The 22,151-nt window shown below is 43.7% G+C and overlaps 1 protein-coding gene across 16 annotated transcripts in view; it reads left to right on the forward strand.

The window, feature by feature from the left end:
• DYSF (dysferlin) overlaps positions 1-22,151 on the forward strand; it is a 227,109-nt gene that overhangs the window by 184,905 nt on the left and 20,053 nt on the right. For all 16 annotated transcript variants that reach the window (XM_030310815.1, XM_030310819.1, XM_030310817.1 and 13 more), the window contains 6 exons: positions 7,976-8,074; positions 15,630-15,758; positions 16,077-16,232; positions 17,775-17,866; positions 20,502-20,672; positions 21,835-21,977. In XM_030310815.1, coding sequence (XP_030166675.1) covers positions 7,976-8,074; positions 15,630-15,758; positions 16,077-16,232; positions 17,775-17,866; positions 20,502-20,672; positions 21,835-21,977 — 790 coding nt within the window. The remainder of the gene's footprint in view (positions 1-7,975; positions 8,075-15,629; positions 15,759-16,076; positions 16,233-17,774; positions 17,867-20,501; positions 20,673-21,834; positions 21,978-22,151) is intronic.

Raw genomic sequence — 22,151 nt, forward strand, 5'->3', positions numbered from 1 at the left:
TGTCATTGACTTATCCGAGGAAGACTAGAAGGAGCAGGTGGGTGGAGGATGGTCAGGAATTGGCTTCTGGATGTGGTGCATTTGAGACACTTATTAGATGTCAGTGGGACAGGTGAAACGGGGGGGGGGCTGGAGTTCAGAGAAGTCATCCAGGCTGCAGAGAGCTCCGCGTGGGATTCATTAGCATCTTTGCCATTTAAAGATGTAAGTCTCAAGGGGAACCCCGGGGAGTGAGAGTGGATGGAGAGGAGAAGAGTTCTGAGCACAGAGCCCCGGGGCACTCAGATGACCAAAGGGTGAGTGACCAGGAAGAATCAGCAGAGATTGAGAAGGCTTGGCCGGTGACAGGGGAGGACACCACCCTGGTCCTCTGCCAGGCAAGGGGGATGTTTCAAGGGCAGAGGAGTGGCTGCCTGTATCAAATACTGCTGCTAGATTGATCACTGAAGTCACTGGTGACCTTGACAAGTTTTGGTTGAGCAGAGACAATGGAGAAACAGGAACTAGACACAAGTGTAGATTACTCTTTCTGTAAGTTTTTCTGTAAAAGGGAGAAAGAAATGAGCTGGGAGCCAAAGGAGAAAGTCAGAGAGTTTTCTTTGAATGACAGGGAACTAGTGTCACATGTTTGAATGCTGATGGAATGGCCCAGTAGAGATGCGAGTGGGATGGCCTGGGCGAGGGTGAGGAGGATCATGGAGTGGTGTCCTTGAGCAGGCAGAGGGCACAGGACCCAGGGCATGAGTGCAGGAGTTGGCCTTGTGTTGGGGTGCAAACAGAGCATGTGTGGTGACAGGATGGAAGGCAGAATATGGTACAGATGCTGGTGAGGGCTCATGGCAGTTCTTTTCTGACTGCTTCTGCTTTCCAAGGGAAGGAGGGTCACTGGCCAAGAGTGAGCAGAGGGAGGAGGTGCCCAGGGTCTGAGGACAAAGCAGAAAGTACCAGATGGTGGTGTTAGGGGACAGGAGAGTTCCAGGAGTGGGAAACTGAGGTGGGCGGATGGACAGCCCTGAGACCCACTTGAAGCAGTGACATGAACTTGGAGCCCCTGGTTTGCTCTTTCCCTCAGCCACATTGGGGCAGATGCGCAGTAGGGTTAACGGCAGGTTGGGCTGGCTGGAAGTATGATAGTGCCCCAGATAGGGGCAAGGGAGTAGACACAGGGAGGATCAAAGGGGCAAACAGGATTGTAGAGGCAAAAAATAAAAAGTTGATACACAAATTGTGATTCTGCTGCACATACAATTTCTGCCAAGGGGATAGAGTTAGAAGAGGTTAGCCTGTGGGATGCAGGAAGAGAAGGGGAGACAAGAGCCACTGAGCGGCAGGACGGCTGGTGCAACCGGGAGTTAGGAAGGCGCCCTGGGCTGTGCTCCTCACCAGCCATGGGTCTGCTGGGGAAACCCAGCCACTGGACACTGCCTGGAACTTTGAGGGATGATGAAATTGCAGCTGAGAGAGCTTCTCGAGGAAAAGTGGGTGTGCGAAGATTTAGGTCTTTTTTTGGTGATCGTTTGATTGTTCTTCTGAAAAAAAATTTAACTCTTATCTCCTTAGAGTACATGCTTGAGATTGCCACTTTTGCTGTCATTTTAAAGGTTATAAGCTCGTATTTGGTCATTTGTTCTTTTTTATTTGAATGGTTTTATTGAGAGAATCCACGTAATAAAAGTTCCTATTTAGTGTACAATTCGATGTTTTTTAGTATATTCACGGAGTTGTGCAGCCATCACCATAATCAATTTTAGAACTTTTTTTTATCTCTCCAAAGAGACCCTGTACCCAAGAGCAGTCATCTGCCATTTCCTCCCAACCACTTGCAGCCCCAGGCAACAACTCATCTACTTTTTGCCTCAGATTTGCCTATTCTGGACGTTTCATGTAAATAGAATCATACAATGTATGGTCTTTTTGTTTAACTTTCACTCGGCATCATGTTTTCGAGGTTCATCCATGCTGTGCATCAATTCGTCACTGCTTTTTATTGTCAAATAATATGCCGTTGTATGGATATATCTCATTTTCTTTACCCATTCATCAATTGATGGGCATCTGGATTCTGCTGTTTGGCTGTTACGAATAACGCTGCCACAGACATTCCTGTACAAGTTTTGGTGGGGATGTAAGTTTTCCTTTCTGTTAGATATATAACTAGAAGTTCAACTGCTGGGTCGTAGGACAGCTCTCTGTTTAACCTTTTGAAGAACTGCCGGATTGTTTTCCAAAGTGACTGTACCATTTTATGTTCTCGTCAGCAGTGTTCCAATTTATCCACATCTTCACCAACACTTGTTCTGACTCTTTTATGATTGCCATCCTAGTGGGTGTGAAGTGTTTTCTCATGGGGGTTTTGATTTGCATTTCCCTTTTGGCTAATGATGAACACCTTTTCCCGTGCTTATTATCTGCTTATCAACTTTGGAGGAATGTCTGTTTAAATGCACGGCTCCTTTTTTATTGGGTTATTTGTCTTTTTATTATTGAATTGTGCGAGTTCTCTATGTATTTTGGTGACACATCTCTTATCAGATAGATAATTGGTAAATATTTCCCCCTGTTCTGTGAATTATATTTTCATTTTCTTGGTGATGTTTTTTTTTTAAAGCATCCTGCTATTGCTCTTTACTTTAAAAATATTTAATTTTTAAAGTTGTGTAAGTAATACATGCACACAGTGAAGAATTACAAAATTCTGAGTGATGCACAAAAATAAAAGGAATAAACAAAATATCCATAATGTTATCATTCAGAGGTAACTGCTATGAACATTTAGGCTCTGGTCCTTTTATTAAAATGAAATCATGTTACTCATTTTTTAACCTTGTATCAATCTCATCAGTTGTGAATAGCTTTCCATATCAATAAAGCTATTTCAACAGCATAATTTTTTATGTCGCATAACATCTAATCATGTGGATGTTCAGTTTACCCAAACAGTTCCTTATTTATGGATGCTTAAGTTGTTTTCAATTTTTCACTATTATAAATGAAGTTAAATCTTTATGCCTGTCTATGATTACTTTCTTTGTTCTTTTTTTAAAGTTTATTATTTATTTATTTATTTATTTATTTATTTATTTAGTTTAATATGAAATTTATTGTCAAATTGGTTTCCATACAACACCCAGTGCTCATTCCAACAGGTGCCCTCCTCAATACCCATCACCCATCCTCCTCTCCGTCCCACTCCCTCAGATTGTTCTCAGTTTTTAGGAGTCTCTTATGGTTTGGCTCCCTCCCTAACTTTTTTTTTCCTTCCCCTCCCCCATGGTCTTCTGTTAAGTTTCTCAGGATCCACATAAGAATGAAACATATAGTATCTGTCTTCCTCTGTATGACTTATTTGACTTAGCATAACACTCTCCAGTTCCATCCATGTTGCCACAAAAGGCCATATTTCATTCTTTCTCATTGCCACATAGTGTGCCATTGTGTATATAGATTTCTAGAACAGCTTGTTGGGTCAAAGCATATGCACACTTTTAAGGCTGTAGAGACATGCAGCCAAATTGCCTTCTGGAAAGACTGTGGCTAGCTATGTGCCTGCTGGCAGTTTGTGAGATAGCCAGTCCTTGGCCAAGAAGCTAACCCGGTCTGCACCAAAGAAACAACAATACCATGATCAGCGATAGCAATAAACACAGACATTGCACTTACGTGCTAGGCACTGTTCTAAGGTCCTTATACCAATTGACTCATTTATTCCTTGCCATAACTCTACCAAATTGGTACTATTATTTGTTCATTTTATAGATTATTAAGGCACAAAGAGGTTAAGTAGTTATCCAAGGTCACACAGGTAGGGGTGGCAGGATTTGAACTCTGCTAGTCTGGCTCCCAAGTTCCTGGTTCCCAAACCACCCTGATTTTCAACTTTCTAAAAAATTTTTTAAATGTTTTATTTATTTTTGAGACAGAGGGAAAGACAGAGACAGAGAGAAGGAGGGAGGGAGAGAAGCCCAAGCAGGGGAAGGAGAGAGAGAGGGGGTAGACACAGAATCTGAAGCAGGCTCTAAGCTCCAAGCTGTCAGTGCAGAGCCCAACGTGGGGCATGAACTCATGAATCGCAAGATCACAACCTGAGCTGAAGTCGGACATTTAACTGACTAAGCCGCCCAGGTGCCCCTCAAGTGATTTTTTATACCCACATCAATGAGAATTATTGGCAGAGGCAGCCCCATTTACAGAAGCCCAGAAGGGAGAATTTCTGGCACTATTATTGGCCATTGCTTTAAGATAGAAAGCTTCCTTTTCTTCTTAATTGAATGAAAACGAGTGAATGAGGGTGAATGAACTGAGAGTTTCCTTTAGGAATAACTGAAAAGTTTTCTCATTCCTTTCTCCCCATTTCATATTTGCACGTTATAGATCAGGGATTGGCAAACTTTTTCCTAAAGACCCATTGAGTAAATATTTTAGGTTTAGGGGACTTAAGGTCTCTGTCTCAACTACTCAACTCAGCTTTTGTAACTAAAAAGCGACCACAGACGTATTTAAATTACAAAAGCAGGTGGCTGGTGAATGGGCAATAGTTTGCGAATTTCTGTTATAGATGATCCTGTGGGTTTTCTCTCCTTCTTATTCAGTGACATTGAACCACTCCTGCATCCTGGAATAATCCAGCTTGACCATGGTAGATCTACTGCTGTGATCTATTCTTATCTTGAGAGCTTGTTTGGAGGTTCTAGCAGGGGAGCACAGCAACTCATATACCCTTGATTGAAGAACGGTCCTCCTCTATCAGGGAAGGTTGTCATCTTCGACCGAGTGGAGCGCACAGCTTCAGGAGGGATGCACATGGAGCAGTGAGGGAGGAAGGGGACACCCGCCTAGCCAGCCAGATCAGCCACATCAACCCTGGTGATCAGTGGGGTGACAGATGTTGCAGCCAGATCGCCCTCACATCCTGTAATCTATTAATATCTTAATGACTGTTCAGGAATGGGGTTAGTGTGTGTGTGTGTGTGTGTGTGTGTGTGTGTGTGTGTGTAAACCATGATTTATTCTTTGTTTAAAAAAACATTTTTTTAATGTTTATTTATTTTTGAGAGAGAGAGAGAGACAGATAGAGTGCAGGGTGGGGGGAGGGGCAGAGAAAGAGGGAGACACAGAATCAGAATCAGGCTCCAGGCTCTGAGCTGTCAGCATAGAGCCTCATGTGGGGCTCAAACTGATGAACCTTGAGATCATGACCTGAGCCGAAGTCTGACACTTAACTGACTTGAGCCACCCAGGTGTCCCTGATTTATTCTTTGGAAGACTGATAGAACTTTATCCCAAAGGAACCAACTTGACCTGATATCTCTTTTAGGGTAGTTCTTTGAGAGCTTTTAGAGTTACTGATCTCTTCATGTATTCTATTACTTTTGAATCAATTTCAGGAATTTATATTCTTCTAGAGGATTTTCTGCTTCATCTGCATTTTTCATTTTGTCACTGGTTATGGTAAACCTTTTAATATTTTCATTCTCCCCGTAATATCGTTTTATTTGATCTTTCTCGTTCCTAATGGTGTACCTACTTCTAAACATTAGATTTGGTAAGTGTTTATTTTATAACTTTTGAAAGTTTGCTCTGAGATTTAATTATAAATTATAATATTTTCCTTTTTTAATATATTAATTTCTACCTATCATTTTCAAATTTTGGTCTTCCTATTTTTCATTTTCTAATTTCTTGAGCTATCAGATGATTTGTTTTCATTCTCTTTGTATAAATGCAAGAGCATTTGAGACTGAATTTGAGACAGACTTAGCTATAATCCACAAATTTGGGGGCATAAGCCTCTCACTATTGGTATTTTCTAAGTATCTATGATTTTAGGTTTGGTTTTCTCTTTGACCCAGGAAGGTTGTAAGAGTGTGGCTCTAAATTTTTAAAAGGTTCAGATTTTTAATTCTTAAATTTCTCATTAGTTTTCAGTTTTATGCATTATGGTCAAAGAGACGTTATTGAGCTTTGGTTGTGGCTTTTAATTTTTTCTAAGTGCTCCAGTGGTGCCGGAAAAGAAGGTATATTTTCTATTTTTAGATCCCATAATGTTGTCTTCTTAATTGACATTGTTAATGGTATTATTCAGATTCTCTGTCTCCATACTATTTTTTTTTTTTTAATTTACTTGGTTTTTCAAGACCGCGGGAAGTGTAACAACTTTTCCACAACTACTGTCCTTCTGTTAGTGCTTCTGTTATTTCATTGTACAGACCACACTGGTCCGTTGCCTATTTGTGCCTGACTCTGAGCCTGAATCATACACTCAAATCTTTAAGTATCCGTGCTGGGGAAGAAAATAAAGACTTAGGAGGAATCAGACAGCTAAACTGACTTCCAGTCTAACTCTTTCTACCTGTATGCACATATATATGCCTGTGTGTTAGTGTGTGTATTTTTGTGGGGGTGTATGTTCATTGCAGTATATACATGTCTCTTGGGCATGTCTGTATAAATATATTTTTCTGTGTTATGAGCTTGATATATATGTCTGCATATGTTTATTCACCCACGGCATATTTTTCTTTAAATTGAACTTAAAATATCAGGGCTAGGGTTGGCCTTGTTCTATGCTGGCTTTTTCTAGAGTGGTTACAAGCCAGAAAGCTCTGCTACACTGTACCTTAACCCATCTGAATGGCTTTTCCTCTCTCCTGGCTGCAGAAGCCCCTCCTGGTAAGTGGGTCTAACAGTGACTGTGTAGACTCAGCCTTGCTCTGATACCTACTCTCTGTGCTGTGTGTCTGGGGATCACATTTTGGCCACTCAGTGGTATTAGGGCCACACTGTCAGGACGGGTGGAGACTTTGAGAACTTCATCCTATCCTCTCCCCATGGTGCCTGTTCAGGTACCCTTGGCCTGGTTCCAGCCTGTTCTCACCCTTAATAAGCCAGAACTCAAAGGACTGAGCATTAAAGGGAGCCACTGCCATTTCCAGAAACTCAGTGATAGACATTCAGTTGACTTTATAGAATCAGAGCAGACTTTGGGGAGATTTAGCATATTCCCTCATACAGGAGGAAAAGCAAGCTCCAGATGCGCTCTCCTAACACCTCATCCTTGGCCCTGGCCACTGAACTGGGTGAGTTTTAATGGTATTGATGGGCACAGACTGAGCGCCCAGCTCCAGGCAGGGTTTGGAGGGAGACCTGAGGAAGAGTGACCATCCCAGCTTCAGGAAGCTTGCTGACTCCCTGGGTGATAGGACACACAGGTAGGACACGGCTGGAGGAGCATTCTAGACACAGAGCTGAGAGGACCTGTAGACCCACCATGTGCAGGTGAGGAGACCAGTGTGTGCCACAACAGACCTGTCCATCTTTTCCTACAAATATGAGTAAGCAGAGAAGGACAGGGCAGAGAGTGGGTTGTCACAAACTTCTTTTCTTTTAGATAGTGTTCCATTTGAATAATGAATGGGTGCTTAGTAAGCATTTGTTGGCTTTAGGGACTCTGTCTTGATTTGACCTTGGGAGGGCTAAGTTCTGATTTCCGATGCTTTTTTCTTTTTCTGGGGTTGGGGAGGCAGGACGACTCTTTGAGGTCTGAGTTTTCCCTGGGTCTACCGCATTTTATTCATAAATGACACATTGTTGACATTTTCCTCCGAAGGGTTACTGTATGTACCTTCTGATTTCAGCCTCGGTCTGTCCCTGGAATGGAGGGGGCACCGTGATGATAACGTCCACATCACAGAGAGGAGAAGGGAGGCCGGGGAGCTTAACAGAATTACACAATAATGGGGGGCAGAGCAGGGCTGGAGCCTCTGCCTCTCAATGCCACGCAGGTGCTGTGGTCTGATCTGTGCAGTCTGTCCCCGGAGAGGTGGGGAGTTGCGGCTCTCTGCTCCCGTGAACTCAACTCCTCAGGAGAGCTTGGAAGTGCACACCAGCCCATCAGCCTTGCTAGGTGTCTGGTCCAGAAGGACCTTGCTTGGCAAGTTCTGTGTCTGAAGTGATCTCTTTCTTTCTCCCCACTCAGGAGGAGGAGTTCATCGACTGGTGGAGCAAATTCTTTGCCTCCACAGGGGAGAGGGAAAAGTGTGGCCAGTACTTGGAGAAGGGCTTTGACACTCTAAAGGTGAGGCCTTTACACAGTGTGCTCTTCAGTCTAACAGCCCCTGGGCATACGCAGTGGAGGGGGGGAGGGGCACAGGAAGACAATACATATGCATGTGTGTCCCCTCCTTTGAACACATGTATCCAAAGGATCTCCTCATTTGGTGCCGTGAGGGCTAATGAATCCTGATGAGCTAATTGAGGTGAGAGAGGTCACCCCTGATTTAGGGCAAGAAGTCAGTGTGGGCTGGAACAATGAAGAAAGTACTTTTGGAAGAATGTTGAAAAATACTGAAGTATTTATGGATGAAATCATGCCTGGCCTGGGATTTGTTTTACAAAACAAAAAAAAAAAAAAAAAAAAAAAAGAAGAAAAGAAAGAAAGGAAGGAAGGAAAGGAAAGGAAAAGAAAGGGGAAGATAGATAGATGATGTGAGTGGCCCTCTGGTAGATTTTCAAAATATTAAAAATTGTTGAAATTGCAAAATATTTAAAATTGTTAAAACTTGAGGATGGATACTTAGGGATTTGTTATACTATTCTGTTTTTTAAAGTTATTTGAACATTTCTATAATAAAAAAATTGTATTAAAATAAGAGGAAAGTCAGCTTGAGAATGGAGCTCTGATTCCTTCACCCCTACAATTGGAACAGAAATTGCTTAGCAAATATAAAAATATGGTAAACTTCGTTTCTGTGAAAAAAAAAAGCAAAGAAAAGCCCCCAAAACAATCCAACCAAACAAAAACAGCCAGGGATGAGTCAGCCAAATTCTGGTATTTTGAGGAAATTCCACAAATACAATTATGCTTTTTAAAAGTAGACTGCTTTAAAAAAAGATAACCAGAGGTGACTCAAAGTTACACCCCAAAGGAATCGTAGAGGGTCCTGGAGAGGGTTGCCAAATAAATTCAGGATGCTCAGTTACACTTGAATTGCAGAAAAATAATGAATAATAATTTATTGTAAGTATCTTGTATAATGGTTAGATAAATATGTCTTATGCCTCAAATATTACATGAGACATACTTATCTAACAAAATTATTTGTTATTTATTTGAAATTCAAATTTGAGTGGGTGTTCTGTATTTTGCTATGCTCTGTCTGGCAAGCCTCCTTAGAGAAGGTATGCAAGGACTGTTAGATGCAGGGAGGTGCCCTGAGGAGCACCCGGAAGGGGACCAGATGAACAGGATTTGAGGCCAGTTCGAGTGGTGGGTGGTCTGGGCTTCCAGGTAGTTCTGCTGGCTAAAACCCTTTGGTGGCCACTCTGGAGGATGATTCCACAAGGTGGCAAGAATTGTCTCTGATAGATTGGGGGCCTCTGAGTGAATGGTGCCAGGAAGCCTGGATGTGCAGAGATGAAGCCTCAGGCAGTGGCAGTGGCTCTGAAGACATAGTCTTCCTGAGGCAGCAAATTCTTCGTTGACTTGCAGTTGGGTGTGTGAGGTTGGGCAAAGAGACTGAACTATTTGTGTACCAGGAAGAAGGTCCGACACATTGGGTCTGGCATGTGGTACTGTGGCCTTGCCAGAAAATGAGAGAAACCAAGAATGAGGACTCCTGCCAGTGTGGCCCATGGCCCTGGCCCCTTTGCTGCTCCCTCAGATGCTGGACATAGAATTGGCACCCAGCCCTCCAGCCTGACCTCTCCGAGGAGATCTCTGACAGTGTCCAAGTGAACATGGACCGTCCAAAACAATAGGCATTCAACCTGTTTCGGGTGGGGTGGGGAGGATGGTTGGAACCAGACCTGGAAGGAAAACTTGTCCCTTAAGGATAAGTAAATAGAAAAAACCACCACCACTACCACCACCACCACCACCACCACCACCACCACCACCACCACCATGAGTTTTTGAAAAATAGCCTATAGCATTCTGGAGAGAATGGAGAACACAATGGGTAGAGGAAAAAAAAAAACCCATATTTTAGAAATTACTAGCATGGGGGAAAATACAACCTATAATCTCAGTAGCAAAAGATAGAAAACAAAAGATACAAACAAGAAAGCACAAAAACCAGAAATCGTAGAAAAACACAACAGAAAAAGAATAAAACATATTTGTTTTCCTAATAAATGAAAATGGATTAAACTCCTCTATTAAGCGATAAGGACTTTCAGACTAAATCAAATTCAAAACTCATTAGACTGTCCTTAGGAGGTATGTCTAAAACAGTACAACTTAGATTGGCTAAAAAATAAATGTTATGGCAAACAAAATAAGGTAAGTGCAGATAAAAGAGAAACAGAATTTAAAGTAAAAAGCAAAGGAAACAAAATGGGTGTTTTATATAAATAAAAAATACACATCTTAGTGAGAAAACACCCAAACATTTATGTACAGGACAGTAGAGCTTAGACATATTTAAAGCAAAAATGGTAGGAATATATATATGAAATGAGAGAAATTAAAGTTGCAGTGGGAATTTTAATGCATCTCTCTCCCAGGCAGATGAAGCAACAAGTAAATAAATAAGTAAATAAGAGGTCTGAATAACAAGGTAAAATATTTTTTAAGCTACATAAAAACTAGCCTTAAAATAGGGAATGAAAAATAATAAAAAAAATAGAGAATACATTTTTTCCTAATGCTCAGAGAATATTTACAAAACCTGATCACATATTAGTTTAGCAATAAATTACCAAAAGCAGAAATCATACAAGACAGATTAAAATGCAATAAAATGAGAAGTTAATAACAAAAGTTTAAGCAAAAAGACCAACCACTTGGACATTTAAAAAGTATTTTATTGAGACTTCCAGTATGAACATGGCTGCATAAGTCAGCATTTTCCCCCTTTTCTTCTGGAAATCATTCAAACCCACAAACTCCATTTTCAGTAAAAGTTGGAAACAAATAAAACCCGCAGACTCCAAAATACATGTAAGGGCTGTCCAAAGGCAACCAAGATTGGGTAGAAGCCAGTAGGCAGTAAATGAAGAGAAAACGATGAAAGGTCATAGTGGTAGCAGGTCTCAGAAAGCCCCATCCTTCCCAATAAAAGAATGTTGAGAATTAATTAAGACAGGTTATAGGCACATGGGTGCTTATTATCTGTTATCTTTACTTTTGTGTGTCCTTAAAAACTTTCATAATAAGTAGTTAAAAAATATAGTTCCTGAAGCAGAGATTTCACTATGGAATATAAAAGTTATCCCCCTTTGTTCGCAGTAATGGATATGGGAACTTTGGAGTAAGGTTCAGGCTGAAGATAAATGCTCCTTAGACCTGGTCTGGTTCAGAGAAGCAGAGAAGGTGGAGCAACCCAAGAATCACACAGATGAGCCATATTTGCGGGAAGCAGTCTGCCTCTTTGAGAGGAGCAAAAGAAATAATCAGGCTAGAAAAATCCAACACCTTTCATGATGAGTAATAATAAAAGAACTCTCAGGGCATTAATTAAAAAATACTATGAAAAAGAGAAAATACAAATCAAAACTTAGAGAAGAGGATATATACCCACCAGGCAAATTTTTCCAGGGAGCAGATGAAATGAAATATTTTGCTGTGAACTTTTCAGAAGTAGGACAGTCAGAATCCAAAGCAGAGATGAAAGAACTCAAGGGATGGTGCGAGGAGGAGACCTGATATGTGAACTGGTATGATTCAGGAAAGGAGAACACAGCAGTTTGGAAGGGGCATAGGCACACAGGAAGGGGCAGAGGACAGAAATGATGGAAGTCAGCAAAAGGTTATGGAAATAAAAAACAGAAGTATAAAACAATAAAGAGAAAATAACAGATATAGAAGTCAGGGAAAAGAGATCCAACACTTGCATAATTGGAGTCTTGGAGAAAGACAACCAAAACAGTGAACTAAAACAAAAGACACTTAAGAGTGTATAGAATGTCACTGGAGTGAAGGAATACCTGAATATACATACTCTTAAGGTCCACTGTGTGTCAGGAAAAATCAACCCAGATCGGTCAACCCTGAGATGTATCCTGGTATATGTTATTGGACTTTGGAGATAAAGAATTTTTGTGGTAGTCATACCTTTTTCTCTTCTTTTCTGTCTTTAAATGACTTTAAATTAAGTCATTTTAAAGTAGGAAATAAATCAAGGTGGCTTCAGTTTCTCCACAACAACATTTAATACTCAATGACAGTAAAACACCATGTGTAAAATCATCAAGGAAAGAAAGGGTGGCCCAGGATTTACATTCAGCCAAGCTGCACTTCAGGCACAACAGCTACAGACACCCAAGTGGCATATTCAGAAACTGGGGATATGGGTCTCATGCCCCCATCTTGAGGAAGTTCTAGGGAATGAACTCTGTTGGGAGATAATGGGGAAAGCCAGAACGAAGGGACGGGTTATGATCATATTTTACCTTTGACCTATACTGAAAATAAATGGCAGGATTAGGGTAACAGGACAGAATATAAATATGTATGGTGAAGTTATGGAAGTGACAAAACTGACAAAACTTAGGCACAGAAGGAGGAGAGATGATGGCATACAGAGTAAGGACATGGATTGTCATGTTGTAGAATAAATAGAGTTGACAGATTGTATTTAAAACTGGCAAATAAAATAACAGGAGCATAAGTAAATTATAAGCAAATAGTACAGAGTAAATACTAAGGAAGACAATACTGCCTGAATCTGAGTGAGGGAGAGGGAGGGGGAGGGAGATAAAATTCCATTATTTTACTATTGCTATAGTAGGGAACTCATAAATACTGCCCCTAAAGACATAAATACTTAGAGAATTACTAGTATATGTAAATCTATAATAATATTAGAATATAAACGCAGCTCATCCTAGATGTCAGAAACACACACACACACACACACACACACACACACACACACACTAGACCATGCAGGCAAAAATTTTTAAAAAATTGATGAAATTGGGAAATGTAACATAAACATATTATATGACTACATAAATATAAATATAAACCCAGATCAAACATATCTATCATATCAGTGCATATCATATCAATCATTCATTAATTACAAAATTTAAATCCGATCTCAAGAGATTCATGAAGGTTGAAAATAAAAGATTGTGAAAATGTGTGCCTGGCAAATGCAAATGAAAAAAAAGCAGAAGTCACAGTTTTACTATTAGATGAGAGCAGATTCAGGTACCCCAAATGAATGAGACAAAGAATAACATTAAATGGTGCCATTCCAAGAGGTGACAGCTATGAAAATACGTATGTGCTAAATAACACAATATCAATATTTACAAAACAGAAGTTACAGGAGACAAAGGAAGAAATAGTAGGTAGGGAGAGATTTATTTTTCTCTCCTCTTGGTTCATGTCAGGTCAAGGGGGCACAAACGTAAGAGGATATAGAGAACTGGCCTAGTTGTTCACCTGATTGAACCCCGTAGCCTGAAAATAGAGACTATGCCTTTGGCACAGTTACAAAGATTGACCACGTAACAGGCCATGAAGAAAACTTTAATAAAGTTCAAAAAGTGGCATACCACTGACAATGTTTTTGATTATAATGCCACAAAATGAGAACTTATTTTTTTTAAGTTTATGTATTTATTTTGAGGGAGAGACAGAACAAGTGGGGGAGGGGCAGAGAGAGAGAGAGAGAGAGAGAGAGAAAGAGAGAGAGACAGAGAGAATCCCAAGCAGGCTCTGTGCTGTCAGTGCAGAGCCCAATGTGGGGTTCAAACTCATGAGCCGTGAGATCATGACCTGAGCCAAAACCAAGAGTTGGACACCTCACGAGCCACCAAGGTGCCCCAAATGAGAATTTATAATAACAAAATCAAAAGCCCAAAAGTTCTCTTCTATCTAGACAATTAACACACACACACACACACACACACACACACACCTCTGTTTTAACAGTTCTTGATAGAAGAGAAAATATAAACCCACCCTGGCAGATTATCTAGGAAATGATGATAAAATGCTACCTATTAGAACTTGCTGGTTATAGCTAAAGCAGCATTCAGAGGAAATTTGTAGCCTTAAAAGCTTAATTAAAACAAAAGAATGAAAAAAAACCATCTAGCTCTTGGATCAAATAATAAAAAGAAAACTGTCATTATGGCATGCCAAGAAAATGAATATGATAATGTTCAAATAATCAAAACAAATGGATAAATGCCAAGGCAGTAGTGAGCAGAGGCAATTTCATAGCATTAAGCATTTTCCTTATCAGGACAGAGGGAGCCAAGTAAAGAAAGCTTCAACTGATCAAGTTACAAAGAACAGAAAGAAAAAAAAAAACACCCTGAGAATAGTAGGAAGAACAAAATAATAAAAATAAAAGCAGAAATAAGGAACTGGAACAGAGGATATGGTAGAATTGACAAATTAAAGAACTGTCCTTTGAAAGAAATAAACTATGCAAATGGGTCAAGAGCACACTCAAAATGACACATGTCAAATATTAACCAAATAACTGGTTGTTATTTTTGAGAATCAAAATGTAAGGGAATAATAATATTTACTTTATATTTACTCATATGGCTAATTTTTAACAATGAATCCGCCTCCACTTGCATCATTAAAGATTTCTTGGAAGGAACAGAACTCGGTCCAGGCCTAAATGAGAAATAATACTCAGCAATATGAAAAAGGAATTTACCTGAAGTGTCTTGTCTATCAGTTTCAGGTATAACCAACTTAGCATGTATGTTAAGGTCTTCTGTTTTGAATATTTGTATATTTATTTTGAGAGCGAGCAGGGGAGGGGCAGAGAGAGAGAAAGGGAGAGCGAGAATCCCAAGCAGGCTCCGCATTCAGCACGGAGTCCTGCACGGGGCTTGATCTCAATGACTGCAAGATCACGACCTGAGCTGAAATCAAGAGTTCGATGCTTAATCGCTTAAGCCAACCAGGCACCCCTGTATATTAAGTTTTTAATAGCATTAACTGTTAGGTACATTTAATCATCTATAATAGGAAACTCTTGCTTCATTTAAACCTAAGCAATTCCAAAACACTAGCATGTAAAAGTGAGTGGGAATTCAAGGGGAATGAAATCGATAAATCAGGTTCACAAATTTAAAGTCGTGTTCAAAAGTCATTGTTGGCCAGATCTGGTACCACTGCCATCCGGGCATCCTGGACAGTGAGCATTTGTGGCTTGAAATGCAGACCTGTAAACTTTCTAGAGTTCTGTTGCAATCTTCAGATAACATTCAAGTTAGCTTTTCACTTATTTGTTTGATTTTATTCTCTTAAAAAAATACACCACCCTATGTACATGATGACTCCTAGATACCTAGAACATTGGATTAAACAGAAAACTGTTCCCTAGTGATGCTGAACAGAGCCTTCCCCTCTTCCTCCCTTCTCCTGTCACTTCTGTCCCTCACCTTTCTCTCTCTTTACTCTCCACTATTTGCATTCTTTAACCTCTGCCTTTGTGCTTTCCTTCTCTGCCCTCTTTGTTCTTGGCCTTTGACCTTCACCTCTCCTGCCTGCCTTTGCTTCTTGAATTTGCAAATGGCCTTTTTCCTTCATTTTCTTCTCCATGCCTTCTCATTCTTCTTCACTTGAATACTGTCATGTTTCCTCTTTCTTTGCTGACCCTTTTTTTTCTCTTTCCTTTGTCTCCTCCTCTTGTCCCCACATGTGGCAGGTCTATGACACACAACTGGAGAATGTGGAAGCCTTCGAGGGCCTGTCTGACTTTTGTAACACCTTCAAGCTCTACCGGGGCAAGACTCAGGAGGAGACCGAAGACCCATCTGTTATTGGGGAGTTCAAGGTAAGTCCTTGAGGACTTGTCCCAAACTGGAAGGCCTAAGACTGTGAAGTAAGTGAAGGGGGCAGGAGCAGCAATACCGTAGTAACTACAGTAATGACCGCGGTGTTGATGTTGGTGACCGTGTGGGTGACGGAGGTGGTCACAGTGAGGGTGATGCTGTTGATGCTGTTGACACTGTTGATGCATCCCTTTAGGGATGGCGGTGGGCTTGGTGGTCCCTGGTGAGATGACTGACAGAGATGAGGGTAATTAATGGTCATGATGGTGTTTATGTTGGTGACAGTGATGATGAATGAGTTGGCCCCTCATTCTTTTCAGGGCCTCTTCAAAATCTATCCCCTCCCAGAGGACCCTGCCATTCCCATGCCCCCAAGACAGTTCCACCAACTGGCTGCCCAGGGGCCTCAGGAGTGCCTGGTCCGCATCTACATCATCCGAGCATTCGGCCTGCAGCCCAAGGACCCCAATGGGAAGGTAACATTCCTGGGACTCTCACCTCTTCCCGAACGGCAGGCAGGGGTACAAATGGACTGCGGAATCTTGAAACAACTCTGTCCTGGGGAGTTCACAGTAAGCTGTGGAAACCAGCCGAGCACACACGGCGCTGAGAGGTGACGGGATGCAGTTCTGTCGAGGGCCAAGTGCTCCAGGAGGTCCGAAAAGGCCAGGCAGCATAAGACTTGGGAATAATGAGGAAGGCTTCATGGAAGGAATAGGATTCTTAAGGATCGATGGGGTTTTGATAGGCTGGGAGGAAGAAGAAAGTAGTATTTTAGCACGGGCCAAAAAACTCGGCAAGAGTTTGTTAGAAGAATGCTTAGTGTCTGTTCAGCACGAGGCTGAGGCACAGGAGGAGGCCACGTGGAAGGTGTGGCTGGGATTGGAGTCTGTGGGGCTTCAGGTGGTGGGGGTATGGGGAGGAGAGAAAGGGCTCAGTAACTGTGCAGTGCCTAGCCAGGGTGGAGCCTGAGGCAAAAGGAAAAATCAGTAATACCGATCCTGTCTTTATTTAAAATTTAGTATGTTGTTCATCATGGCCTGTTGGCTTTGATTTTAGCTTTTTGAATATTGCATCAAAATGTGTTTATCTTGATTACTGAGTGTTTTTGGCACTCACTCAAATGTTGTGTCTGAGGCAAGTATCTCATCCCCTCGCTGTGCTCCTGGCCCTGAGGGCGGTCAGGAAGGAGTCTGGAGCTCTGGGGAGGTGGTGGGGGAGGGGTAGAGAAAACTTGGGAAGAGAGAAAGAGGGAAGAAGTGGACCAGGCAGGGATGATTGGAGTTCAGAGGTGCTCTCTCATGCCCTTAGATGGGAGCAGGCCTAGCGTATGTCCTTGAGGCTGTGGGTGGAGGTCTGGTGTCCTATCCCTGGAGCCCTGCCTTTCAAGGTGAGAAGTCACAGCTGCCCTTGCCCTGCTGGGAAGTCAAAGCGCAGACAGAATAGAGCCGTCTCCAGCCCAGGCACCACCAGCGGCCTCCAAGATGTGACTGTGGCCAGTGTTCAGTTCACACACTTCAAGCTTTCTTTATGCCCCTCTGACCGTGGGCAATCTGTGGCCGCAGCTGCTCCCGGGAGCTAGTGCTTGCAGGAGGCATGGGGAAGGCCAGGCTGGCTGGGCTGGGCTGATAAAGTCTGGCCATCTCTTTCCCTTCGATCTGTTGAAGCAGAGGTCACAGAGAGGACCCTAGCTAGCTCAGTCACATGTGTAATACCAGCCGTTGTGTTTCTGAGGATATGAGCCTTGCCCTCACCCACCGTCTCCCAATGGGGCAGTGGTTTGGGAGTGTGGAGGACTCAGGTACCCCATTGCCACTGCCGGTCCGTGACTAGAAGTCCATGTCAGGGCCAACCGGTGTGGCGGTGCGCAGGACGGGGTCCTTGGCCTGGCATGATGGCAGGATGGCAGCTTCTTGATGGCTGGCCTCCTAACCCCATCGGGAGGCAGAGGACTGAAGAAGCCTTAGAGATGTGCTGGGAAAGTGAATTCACTGAAGTCTTTCTGTCTCTTCCTTCAGTGTGATCCTTACATCAAGATCTCCATAGGGAAGAAATCAGTGAGTGACCAGGATAACTACATTCCTTGTACTCTGGAGCCTGTGTTTGGAAAGTAAGTTGGGGGCAGCTTGGGTGCTGGGGTGGAGGTACCAATCTGGATAACGCCACCCCCCTGCCCCGCCACCCCTTCTCCCTGCCCCCCTTCCCGCCTTCCCCCTCCCCGCCTCCCCCCTCCACCTCAGCGTGGAGATGTGGCCGCCTCTGGGAAGTCCCCAGGTCCCGCAGCAAAGCTGTGCTCTGATGATCTTGTGTGTCTACAGGGATGTAACCTCAGCTAGCTTTTCACTATGTGCTGAAGACATGAGTCCTGGCAGAAGCTCCTAGTTGACCACATAAACAGTTACCTCAAAGATCAGAAATCTGAATGGAAACTCAGAGCGCACTGGCTAATTATTCTTTTTCTTAGATTAGTTTTTACTTTCGAGTAAGTTTAGATTTACAGAAAAGTTGCAAAGATAGTACAATTTTTGCATACCCTTTATACTCAATTTCCCTCACCATTAACATCTTAACCTAACCCTGCCTTATTTGTCAAAACTTTAAAACAAATCGATAGTGGTGCATTCCTGTTTACTAAACTCTAGACTTCATTAAGATTTGGCCAGTTTTCCCATAATGTCTTTTTATTGTTCTAGGATCTAATCCAGGATCCCATGTTGCATTTACTAATTGTTCTCTTCTTTGTTGCATGTTCGTCTCTAGCGGATAGATAGAGCAAGGTAGTAAAATGCTTCCTGAAATCTAAGAACAGGGAAAGGAAGGATGCGCGCCCACTGCATGGGAGTAGCTCCTAGGCATCCTGAATTTCTTGCTGTTTGGATGGGAGCTTGTTTAGGCTGGAGAAAGAGTTACAGAGGGAAGTTGGTGGCTAGTTCTCTGGCATCGGTAGGAGAAGATGTGTTGTTTTGATGTTGTCAAATGACGCATTGAATTCATAAACCCGTATCTATAGATTTAGCTATGGTCACTGAGCTCTGCAGCGAGGGCCTAGTCAGCCTGGAGAATTGCTGGTTTTGAAGGTGAATCGGTCCTGCCAGTCATGAGCCAGCAGCAAGCTGGACTGGGAGGGAGGGGCTACAGGGAAGGAGGTGGGAGGAGCTCTATTTGGTGAGGTCCAGTGGCCTGCGTGAACCACAGGCTAATGGTGACCAGGCAGAAGATGTGGCTGGTTCCACAAGTGGGGCGGGGGTGAGTGTCAGGGCCCAGGGCGAGGTGGGAGAGTGAGTGCAGAAACTCTTTGTATAACTCACGTGGTGAACAAGCACAACTCATGGAATTGAATGAAAACACAACTTTGTTTTTGTCTGCCAATATCCTGTAAACATTTATTCATGGGGTTACCTTCCTCATTTCCTGAGCGGAAACGGGGCAGGCAGGTGACTTTTCTGCTTACTTGTTCACAGTCGCTTTGTCCTAAACCCACAGTGTCAAGGTGGTAACCAGAATGTCCCTCCGTGTGCCATCAGGAACCTGACTGGCTCTAGGGTAGTTGTCCCCTCTCCCAGCTGGGTATAGCTGTACTACTTTGGGTACAGATGCATGCAGCATGTAGGTGTGTGTGTGAAGGGAAGGAGGGGGCTTTGCCTCTCGCCCTGTCCTGTCTAACGTCTCCTGCCAATCCCAGACTAGCTGCCGAGGTTCTGGTTCGTGCAGGGACAGGACTAGGGGAGCCTCTGCGAGAGGAGAGCCCCATGTGCTCACTGCCCCTGTTTTCTGGGCACTCTCTGGGTGGCAGATGTTAAAGCTGATTTATTTTCTTGTGAGTGCTTTCCAGAAGTCTCCTCTGAGCCCACCCACTGAAGCTCCCACGATGTGGCAGATGCTATGTCCTTTTACTGGTGGCCCTTTTCAGATGGGCCTGGAGTCTCACTGCTGGAGCTCCAGGTCCCGTGGGGTAGGATTCAGGGTGGCTCCGTTTGGGCATCATGGTGGCCCAGCCAGGATGGGACCAGTGTATAGCCTCTCTCTCCTCCTCCTCTCAGCTGCCAGCTGCTTTTCTTCCTTGAGTGGGAGTCGGGTGCCAGGCTTCTGCCTCCCGCCTGCAGGGAACTATTTCAGGGGGAAAGGGGCTTTACATCTACATTTGACCAGGGTGGGGGATGGGGATCTCAGAGCACAGCAGGAACTCTCTCCCAAGAAGTCTCTTTACAGATCCTCCTTCTTCCCACCCTGCAAGCAGGTGTAAAGCCCTAAGTGTCCCCAAAGTGGATTCTGGGCCATCCCCTTGGTAAATTCCAGAGCACTGGCACTTTCACAGCTCTTGCTTCTGGTTGTCCTGGTAGAAGCTTCAGTTTTAACTTTCTGTTCCAATTCATTGGTTCATTTTGTGGTTTATCAGGCAGGTACATACCATATGCTCAGCCCAGATGATTTGGGAGCATCTGATACACGTGTGCATGTGCATACACACACACACACACACACACACACACTCTCTCTCTCTCTCTCTCTCTCTGTCTCTCTCCCTGAAAAGCCCAGCATCAGTAGAGCATTGGGGGTAATAATTTAAGATATATAGGAGGCCCAAGAGGGTGGACCCCAGGACCACTCTTGGGAGGGGAGGAAGGGGCCAAGGAAGGCTTTCAAGCCCCTGCTCTTGTCCTGCTCTCCCTCCCTTGAGTACCCGCTGTGTCCAACAATATCAGGGAGCTTACAGCATTCTGACATCTGTCCTGGGCTCCCTGCAGGATGTTCGAGCTGACCTGCACTCTGCCTCTGGAGAAGGACCTGAAGATCACTCTCTATGACTATGACCTCCTCTCCAAAGATGAAAAGATTGGGGAGACAGTCATCGACCTGGAGAATAGGCTGCTGTCCAAGTTTGGAGCTCGCTGTGGACTCCCACAGACCTACTGTGTGTAGGTGTACGGGGGCTGGTTGCTTCTCTGCCAACAGTCCTGCCCCTCAAATGTGGAGCACTTACTGTGTGCCAGCCCTGTGCTTAGCACTTTATAGGCGTTCTCTTGCTTAATCCAATTAGGGTCTTATCTCTATTGTACAGATAAGGAAACTGAGGCCCAGAAATATTATGGCTTGCAAATGGTGGGGTTAGGATTTGAACCTGTTTGTCTGACTCTAAGAACCTGGCTCTTCATCATATTGTTGTAATCCACTTCTCCTTAAGACACTACCGAGCCTTGTAGAGGGAAGAATCAAGAAGGGAAAGGCAGGGGCACATGGGTGGCTTAGTCGGTTAAACGTCTGGTTTTGGCTCAGGTTGTGATCTCACAGTTCATGGGTTCAAGCCCTGCATCAGGCTGTGTGCTGAAAGCTCAGAGCCTGGAGCCTGCTTTGAATTCTGTTTCTCCCTCTCTCTCTGCCCCTTCTCTTCCCCACTCATGTTGTGTCTCTCTCAAAAATAAACATGAAAAAAACTAAAAAAAAAAAAAAAAAGAAGAAGAAGAGAAAGGTGAAGGGAGACAGACAGTGGGACACATGGGTGCCAGTTGAGCCTGAGGGGGTTAATGTCAGGTGAACTCATGTATGGACAGCCCCTGTCCACTTCTTGCCAATTTGGGTCTCGTTGGGGTCTGATTCTCTAAATCTGGAAATGAGAAACATTTAGATTCCAACTCAGTATTTATTTTTTAAAGTTTATTTAATTATTTTGAGAGAGAGAAGGGGAAGGGCAGAGAGAGAGAGAGAGAGAGAGAGAGAGAGAAAGAGAGAGAATCCCAAGCAGGCTCTGTGCTGTCAGTGTGGAGCCTGACATGGGGCTCAAACCCCAAAACCGTGAAATCATGCCTTGAGCTGAAACCAAGAGTTGGATGCTTACCCGACTGAGCCACCCACGCGCCACCCCCCGCCCCCAACTCAGTAAGTATTTAAGCAAGTCCTGTCGTCTCTGGACCTCGGTTTCTCTGTGTGTAAAGTGGGCGCCCCAGACACAGCGAGTGAGGGCGCCCATGTCAAAGTGAAGGGTGGGTGATGCTGTGCATGTGGTACACAGGGCAGTGCACATCACTCTGCCCTCGGCGGTGCCCTGGAGTGTCTCTTCTTTGCCTTGTGTTTGGGCCTCAGCTCTGGACCCAACCAGTGGAGGGACCAGCTCCGCCCCTCCCAGCTCCTCCACCTCTTCTGCCAGCAGCGCAGAGTCAAGGCTCCTGTGTACCACACAGACCGCGTGGTGTTTGAGGATAAAGAATACGCCATTGAGGAAATAGGTGAGCTGCCACGTGACCCCAGAACCACGGTGGGCTCTTCCTCTACGTCAGGGATCAGGGCGGGGCCAGGGGCCAGGTCGTGGTTAGGATTCGTTTGCTTCTGGCTTTGGCTGCTCAGACTGTAATTGGAGTTTGGGGTGCAGACTACTTCTGCGAAACGGTTTTCTACGTGAA

The sequence above is a fragment of the Lynx canadensis genome, chromosome A3 (genome assembly GCF_007474595.2).
Source record: "Lynx canadensis isolate LIC74 chromosome A3, mLynCan4.pri.v2, whole genome shotgun sequence".
Lineage (NCBI taxonomy): Eukaryota > Metazoa > Chordata > Mammalia > Carnivora > Felidae > Lynx > Lynx canadensis.